General features: G+C 45.3%; 1 protein-coding gene across 4 annotated transcripts in view; it reads left to right on the forward strand.

Moving 5' to 3' along the window:
- Nucleotides 1–8468, forward strand: part of SEPTIN6 (septin 6) — a 62513-nt gene extending 54045 nt beyond the window's left edge. For 2 of the 4 annotated variants that reach the window (XM_074277239.1, XM_074277241.1), the window contains one exon: nucleotides 5572–7269. In XM_074277239.1, coding sequence (XP_074133340.1) covers nucleotides 5572–5596 — 25 coding nt within the window. In that variant the 3' untranslated portion in view covers nucleotides 5597–7269. Of the gene's footprint in view, nucleotides 1–5571; nucleotides 7270–7459 lie in introns of those variants that run through there. The other 2 variants (XM_074277242.1, XM_074277240.1) reach the window with 1 other exon arrangement.
- Nucleotides 8469–8904: the final 436 nt, after the last annotated feature.

Below are 8904 nucleotides of genomic sequence, written 5' to 3' on the forward strand. Positions count from 1 at the left end.
GTCTATCCCTCTCTCTCTCCCTCCCTCTGTGTTCCCCCCCCTCCATTTTTTCTCTCTCTGTCCCTCTGTCTCTTCCATCTCTATCTCTGTCCCTCTCTCTGTCTCTTCCCTCTCTCTGTCTCTCTTCCATCTGTCTATCCCTCTATCTCTTTTTCCCTCTGTGTTCCCCCCCTCTCCCTCTATTTTTTTTCTCTCTCTCTTCCATCTGTCTGTCCCTCTCTCTCTCCCTCCCTCTGTGTTCCCCCCCCTCCATTTTTTCTCTCTCTGTCCCTCTGTCTCTTCCATCTCTATCTCTGTCCCTCTCTCTGTCTCTTCCCTCTCTCTGTCTCTCTTCCATCTGTCTATCCCTCTCTCTCTCTCTCCCTCTGTGTTCCCCCCTCTCCCTCTTTTTTTTCTCTCTCTATCCCTCTCTCACTGTCTCTTCCCTCTGTCTCTCTCTGTCTCTTCCATCTCTGTCTCTTTGTCTCTCTCTCCCCCTCTCTGTCTTTCTTTCAGAAAAAGTAGGGCCTCCATGGGCTTATCCTAGGGGACAAGGAGGCCTATGGGGAAACCTGAACTCTGATTTTCTCAGTAAGATAGGAACTGAGCACCACACACTGAGCCAAGACCTCCTGAGAATTTCCAGTTCTATCCAGAGCTCAGGAAGAAGGAAAAATAAGCGGGGCTGGGGGGATGTGGGGGGAAGAGTATTAAATGATGCTACTGGCTCATTCTGGGGTTGCTGAGAGGGAAACGTGTGTGTGTGTGAGGGCCACTAAAATTAAACGGTCAGTAACTCATACAGTGAAACTGCCTATATTTGAATTTGTTTATTCATCAGACACTTTGAAAATGACCTTCCCCCTCCCCCTGCAATGGAACGTTCACATTGGACTTCCGGTAGACCACCTTCCTGGAGGCTCCCCCTCCCTCGAGTCACGTGCACAGAGCCAGGGGGCCCCTCTCTTTCTTGCCACCCAGGGTTACAGAATCCTGGAGGTCCTCCTAGAACACTTAGTCTCTGGTAAAGAATCCCCGGGGTTTCTGAGTTATGAGGAGCCGAAAACACGATCTAAAACCACAAACACCTAAATGGGAATGCCCTTTATGGCACTCTGCCCCCCAGTAAGGGAGTGCTAGGCAGCCTTTGTTGGAGATTTGCAATAAAGGGGAACCCCCACAGAACAAGCCTCATGAGACATCCTTAAACAATTCTGGTTTTCTCCCTCCCCCTCAGCCTGCTCTAAGTTAAACATGTCCAATTCTTTTCATTGATCCCCATGTGGCACCGAATCAAGGCCCTACACCAGCCAGTTCCTGCCTAAAACAAGGCATGGAACAGCAGTCTCTTCATGTGGACTAAAAATCCAGGAGCTTTTTTTGCAGCCATTGATCCTTCTTAAGTTTGTGGCCACCACATCCCCGGCTCTTTTTCACTGGAATTAGGGTCTAGTCAAGGATCCCCTTTTGTCCTTGTAAAGTTGATTTGTTTTAATCCTAATGTTAGAATTTATACTTCTTAGATTTCATGTTATCTGCTCTTAGCCTGTCAAGGTCTTTTGGAATTACTCTGGCCCTCAGGGAGAGGCCCTCCCAGACTTAGGTCGTTGGCCAAGGTGATGGACAGGCCATTTCTGTCCTTACGCTGATCGTTGATTCATCAGGCCCAGAGACCTACTAGCTTCTGGCCCACATTGTTCCGACTTGCCCATAGGAATAGCATGTCATGCTATAGAACACACTCCCATTCTTTGTGTGAGTCTATGTTCCTGTGAGAAAGAGAAATTTCTTCCAAATTTTTTAATCCCCTTAGATTTATCCCCTACAAGCTTATCCAGGTCAGACGACTCAAGCTCTTCAAGGGCAGCTGGGAAGTCTCTTCCTGCTCCCTTATTTAGAAGCTTCTTTTAGCATTTTTCTCCTGTCTCCTAAATCAAGGAACTTCTCCTTAGCAGAGATAACCAAAACCCCCTCCCAAGAGAGTGGACCGTTATGTTCTCTGCCTCATCAGTCTCCCACATCCTGAACAGCCACTCTGACCCTTCTTTGATCCTCCTGTATTCCCCAGTATATCTTTTAAAATACGAATACATACACAAGACCACACATGGAACATAAATAAAAGCACACACCCACATACATATACATCATCGGTAGAGACTGCGCCCCCTTTTCCTCCTCAGAATTGTTTCTCTTTGTGTTTTCAGGATTACATTTTTGAGAATTTACCCATCCTTCCTGGACTTAATGCTCCTGCACAATGTAAACCATGGGGTCCTGCCCATCTTTGCTCCAACTCCTTTATAATTGACTTTCACAAATCTAGGCTATATGTCATATTCTGTAGACCCAGATTTCTTCTCTTCTCTATCACAAACTCTGGTATGGAGTGGACCCTTCTCCCCAGAGTTGACATCATTTCCACCTCAGGAACCAAGCTTTTCTATTGGTGACAATGAGATCCAGAAGACAATTTACCCCCATTGCTCATTTGGCTTTTGGAAGGATGAAATGATGGTTAAGACAAGTCAGAAAATTCTTGTGGCTTTGGCTATCCCAAAGAGAACAACAGTAGCCATCCTGTTCATTTCCCTGCCTCTATTCTAGGCTAGTTCTGGGTCCTATTTGTGTTCTATCTTGTTGTGATAGGAGAGCCACCTACCAGTGGCTGCTGGAGTTCTAACTAGTCTAATCTAATGGATCTAATGGATCCTAATGGATCTAATGGATCTCCTCATGTGAGAGAATAACACCAGGAGATTGAGAGGCACTTGCTGTTCTCTGACCTCTCCACTGAGAGGCAGTTGTGTTGTTTGACTTTTCTACCCTTCCCTCTGCCTCCAATTTATCTCATTCCCAGTCCACAAGCAACACCTTTGTCAGCAGAGGCTGCCCCAAGCTCCTTTGGATGTTATGATCCACAGCTGTGGAGGCTCTTGGAGAATTGACCTAGACATGGTCCGTTAAGGACTCTCTCTTAACTTTCTCTAGTTCTTTGTCCAGGTGGCCCGTAGTACATACTCTGATGTTAAGATCATTTCTCTTGAGGGCAGCTAGGTGGCGCAGTGGATAGAGCACCAGCCCTGAACTCAGGAGGACCCGAGTTCAAATCTGGTCTCAGACACTTAACACTTCCTACCTGTGTGACCCTGGGCAAGTCACTGAAGCCCAGCCTCAGGAAAAAAAAAAAAAAAAAAAAAAAAGATCATTTCTCTTCCTGCCCCAGTTGCCCATAATATCATCCACTATGTTTCCCCAACTATGGCTACCAGATTTCTTCAAGAGTGTATCTTCAAGATATACAGTGCTCCTTTGCCCCACCATTACCTCTCCTGATTCTTATAAAGTATATCTAGCCCTTCCAGAGCCTTTTTCCTGATATGGTTCTCATTCTACCAATCTCCATGACGCTTGTGAGGTCCAATTTGTCTCCTTGCAATAGGACCTCTTGTTCATCTTGCAAAACTTAACAAGTCTTGCCAGGTGCATTCTATCCTTGACCCTGTCATTCTTCTGTTTAAGCCATGGGTCACAGATGCAAATCACTAATCTCAGACAACATAGTCTTAAACAGCAATTTGCTTCCCAAATCTATTTTTCCTTGCTTTCATTAGACGCCATGATTTATTTTTTAAAAATTAATTTAATTTTAAAAAGATCCAAGTCCACCACAGGTATCATTTAGATCTTTGTTTTCTTTCTTTAGCCACGCTTTCTAGGTTCCTTCCGACCGTGTCATTTGTGTCCGTGTGAGTCACCAAAAGTGGGTCACGGTCATCCGCTTTGACAAGTCTTGGGAAGTTCTGTGTCCCATCGTGGTTACATGCCCCAGAAAGGCAGCAAACCTCTGTGTTGCTCTCTCAGCCAGTAGGATGTCCCGCCTGGAAAGCTGAGTCCTATTATTTTCCACCTGGCTACCCCCAGAGGTTTGATCTCCCTGGGTATGACCACTGCCCTCTAAGCTAGTGACGCTACAGTCCCGCCTTGGACCTTTAGGCCTAAGCTGGGACCCTCTTTGTATGCCCCAGACTAGGGTTGAGAACAGTACCCTCCAGCCTTTGCTGCTCACTGGAGCTACCCCTCTTCTAACAGCCCCAGAAGTTGTTTTCTGTGCTTCAGTTGTTTTCTGGCATCAACAACACATGCATAAAAACTGTCCTCCTATGTCTTCTCCCACCACATGTTCTCCTCTAGAAGGCTGCCTCCCTTACCTCCCCTAAGTTCTGACTTGGCTCCAGCCTCTTCTGCCTAATATAATAATTTTCTAACTTGCTTATTCACCAGGGACCGTGACTTTTACATTTCTTACCTTGCTGCTTTGAGGACTTTTGGTAAATTCATTCATCTCCCCATTAACGCAACTCCTTCACCCTTTTTCAGTCCCGAGTCCCTCTATGTGAATGTCACATAACTACTCTTAGGAAATATCTATCACTGTGACCATTTACTGTCACATGTGTCCCTGTGGCCTTGTGAGACTGGGCATGATACCAAGTAAGGTCTCTGATATTTCCAATAATAACCTCCTTGTCTGAAAGGCCAAATTCCAGACTTAGGCAAGCCGTGTGAAAGAAAGGTCTGTAGTGGAAGCAGTCACCCCATTTCTCTGAGTTCCACATTGAAAGTTGGAGTGGTATAAATCTCTCTGCCAGTTTATCCCGGGAGTATTTATGGATACCAGGGCACTTCCCTCCTTAGCAGGTATATGAGTAGAAGGCCACGTTTCTCTTCTATGAGCTCCAAAGGGGATGTCGTTACACTCCTATGGAACCCAGAGGGAGATCGGGGCTCTGTTATCAATAGCGACAAGTAAAGTGACAAGACTTCTCCCTTTGCAGATGTTGGGACACTTTGCTTATGGTAACCCACGAGGCCCGGCCAGGGCCAGGTGTGGTAGTTCCCTCCAGCAGACTTCAAAACTGATCTCACAAAATAGTTGGGTATTCAGGTCTGCCCTGGTACTCTTATCACCTCTTTATTTATTTTCTGGACAAATCATTGCCAGTTTTAAAATGTCAAGCACATAAAACATAAAGTGATCAGTGCAAATAGGAGGATCCACTAGAGATACAGAGTTTGATTTAGACATAAAGGGTGATACCATAAGCAAATTAGGAGACCGAGGAATAGTTTGTGTGTCAGATCTATGGAAAAGGGAAGAATTTATGAGCAAACAAGAGATGGAGAACATTATAAAATGCAAAATGGGTTTTTTTTTAATTACATTAAGTTGAAAAGGTTTTGCACAAACAAAATCAATGCAACCAAAGTCATTTCCCAATTGACAAATGTCATATGAAAAAGTAATGGAGATACAAAGGAAGGTCCTGAACTTGACTTCTGGCCAAAAGTTTGGATCTTTAAAAAATGTTAACAACCAGAGATTTATTTTCAAATGGCTTCCACATGACAGGGGCTTTATGAAGTAATTTTTTTTAAATGAGTGGACTATCTCCACATAAAAAGGGTATGGGCAGTTTTGAGATGTGCCGGGCAATGTCTGAGTTTGGAAGAATCTTTGGGGATTGAAAGAAAAGGAATTCTATGGCAATGATGTAGCTAACATGCCGTCTTTTTGACCTTCCTTTGCAGTAACCCGTGGCTGTGTACGGAATAGTTTTCCCTGCTACAGCTGGAATGGACCACACTTGGCCTTTTAAGCTGAGGTTCCCTCTTTGAGAGCTTCTTCTAGTATGCCAGCTATGGCCCCCATGCAATAATCAGCCCCTTCTTTTACCACTGTCTGCCTTTGCCCTCCCCCCACCCCGTCCCAAGCCCGAGTCACCTCCCCAGCACAGCCAGCAACTTCCACTGCTCATTTATTGATTTCATACACAGATTTATGGATTTGCTTTGAGTTTTTAGTGGGGAGGTAGGGGAGTCCCCCTTAGCCTGGAGAAGATTTTTCCCCCTAAGCTAGGGAAAAGTGAAAGTCAGACACCATTAGACATTTCCCTTTTTTGTCAACCAAATGCCAATATTCTTTGGGCACTGTGAATTCACTGGGGAGTTGAAATATCTTCACCTGTATTGGTCAATGGGCCAGTGGTCTGTCCACTGTCCAAATACTTGTCCAAATTCTTGGAGGTCTTTGTGGCTTCTGGTCCCTGGGAAGCTACATTGTTCCCCATTTGACATTTCCTAATATGTTCAAAGAAACCTAGGGAGTGTAGTCTTCAATAATGACTCCCATGCCTCTAGAGTAATGAGCTGTAGAGAATCACCCTCATTTGATCTTTATTTGAACCTTTGAGGGTAAAAATCCCTGTTTCACTTCAGGGCTAGTTGAGATTCACAGATTTGTCCTAGGTCTTTCAGAGAGAAACTGTTAGAGCTGGTATTTGAAGCTAGGGTCTTTGACTCCAAAGCCAGCCTTTTCCCTATCATATCAAAACTGCATCTCCTCTGGATATATGATTTACACAGCAGCAGTGGAATTGGGTTGACTTGTTTTCCAGTCCTGTCTCTTTCATTTAACTATATGTGTGATCCTGGTTAAATCCCTTTCCTTTCGTGAGCCTCAGTTTCCCCATATGTCAGATGAGATCATTGGACTAGGTGACTGTTAGAGTCTCTTCTAGCTCAGACATTCTTTGATACTGTGAAGTCCTTTTCCCTCAAAGGACCTTAGTTTGCCTCTCTATAAAACAGGGTCCTTTGCCTTCGCCATAATTCTAAAAATGGACAACCTTATCCAGAACTCTGTTTTAGCGTCAATACTCAACCTCTCTGTAGAGCTTTTAATACATTCCCTAGGAATCATAGAACCAAAGATTGTCAGAGCTGAAAGGGGGCCTTAAGTGGTTATGTAGACCAACCCCCTCTCATGTGACAGATGGAGATGACTATCCGGTGTCAGGGGGCCCTTGATGTTTCCAGTGAACACTGGAAGGATAGAAGAGGCTCTTCCCTTTCTCCTTATAACCCACGTGTGAAAGTAAATTCTGATGCAAACTATTAAACTAATGATGAACATATTTACTTTCTCAGGTAACCCATGTTACTGTAAAGACAAAAGGAATGTCTTCTTTCCTTTAGAAAGCTTTCTAAATTTTGATTGTTGCTATGATATAAAGCAAAAGGCAGCCTTAAGAATTTGCCTTTAGGCACACCTCATAATGGCCAGTGCTTTTCTACGTGTACCTTGGACAGCTCCTCTCCAAACCCCCCCCTCCCTCCCCCATGGAGCCAAGAAGTTGGCTCTTGTGTTGCCAACCATTGAGATGGTTTTGATATTAAATGCTGATTTGAAAAAGTGCTTGCATGTTCTAATTAAAACAAAATGACTTTTAACTTGAGTGTGATTTTCTTACAAGCCCCTTCCAGCAGATTTCCTGGGGCTCTCTGGAGAGCCCTGATTTCCAGAGTACAACACTTATGGTGTGCTGGGATCTTCTCTGGCCCTCCCCCACTTTCTTGCTTTGAATGCACTTCTTTGGCTAATTTCATGTTTTCTCTCTCTCTTTCTCTACCTCTCTAGCTTTTTTTAATCTTGTCTTCGGCAGCTGCACTAAGTGTAAAGGAGAAGACTGCCACTGTAGAAGAGTTAGGGTCCTATATTGTCTCACCACACAGCCCCAGTGTCCCCCCCTCCCACAAGTATTACCAATGGTCATGTGTCCCTAATCCGGGCAAGAGGCCATCTTCTGATATGCAAGTGCCTTGTCGTTACCTAGCAAGGCACGGAGAGAACCAGCTTTGATGGGGACCAAACATCAGTCATGCAGAGACAGCTGCGGCACTCACCCAGCCTCAGCCCAACGCCAGCCTTGCCCACCTGGTAAATGCCCAGAGGCAACGAAGGGTCGATCTGAGACTGGGTCATGGTCTCAGAGACCACATGAGCCAACGGAGCTCGTGGCCCATCTGAGACCACACTTGGGTGTGGTAGAAGTGGGTTGGTTTGGGTTGGGGTTTTTAAGCCAGTTCAAAGGTTTCTGTCTTCAGCCGATATCCTATGCTCTTAAACATGGAAGAGAAATTCAAGAGACATCATCTGTTCTTCAACAAGTGAGGAAAAATGGATCTACCAGCTAAACCCAGGTGGCGGGAGAGACAGGAGGGTGTTCAAATAGGAGTAATGATACCACCTTAATACAAGCTTCTGGACCCTTTGGGATCCTAAGAGAGGGTTTCTGCTCAGACCAGGAGCCAGGAGGAAGAGCTAGCCATATGTGGTCAATCTGTCCTGGATTCACTTACACCTAGATGACACGTGCTCTTAGTTTCTCTCATGTACCCCCACCCCCATCCTTTGCCACTGTTCTTGCTGTCTCTTGAGGGACCCCCTCTGCATGTTTTCCAGGCTCTTCCTTATCCTCCTCTTCTCCTTTGCCCTTTTTGCTCAAAGGTGTCACTGCTCAAGGGGCCCTCGATGGCCGAAAGAAACACCTCCGAACCAGCACTGTTTAGCTCAAAGCCTTTCTACGATCCATGTCAATTTTCAATAAAATAAAATGTGCAAAATAGTGCTGTGATCTGATCCATCTCATCTCTCAAGAGTTTGTCTTTCTGTGGGTTAGAGGGAGATGAAGGGACAAACATCACCCCTACGGGTTAAAAGAGGATTCAGCGGGTATAATTTAAGAATATGGGCTGGTGAGTGGTAAGTTCAGAGCTGGTACCAGGCAATTTGGAGATCAGAAGGCTGTTTTGAGAACCGTGCTCCAAGGGGTATATCCAAAGAGCTATGGATTATTTTGAGGTGCTTTCTGGTTGTGGGGTGCAGGGACAGGGAGAGGGGAGTATGCTTGTCAGTGTGAATTCAGTGAGTAAACACTGCCCAGGTTAAGGGCAGAACTTGGGAGCCCTAATTGTGCGCTGGAACCCTGGGATGAGAAAGACTTGGGGGACAGGATGGTAACATGTTTTGAGAATCTCTTCCCACCAACACAGTATATGCCAGCAGGAAGTGAGAAGCACTGA

Source organism: Sminthopsis crassicaudata, chromosome X (assembly GCF_048593235.1).
Source record: "Sminthopsis crassicaudata isolate SCR6 chromosome X, ASM4859323v1, whole genome shotgun sequence".
Taxonomy (NCBI): domain Eukaryota; kingdom Metazoa; phylum Chordata; class Mammalia; order Dasyuromorphia; family Dasyuridae; genus Sminthopsis; species Sminthopsis crassicaudata.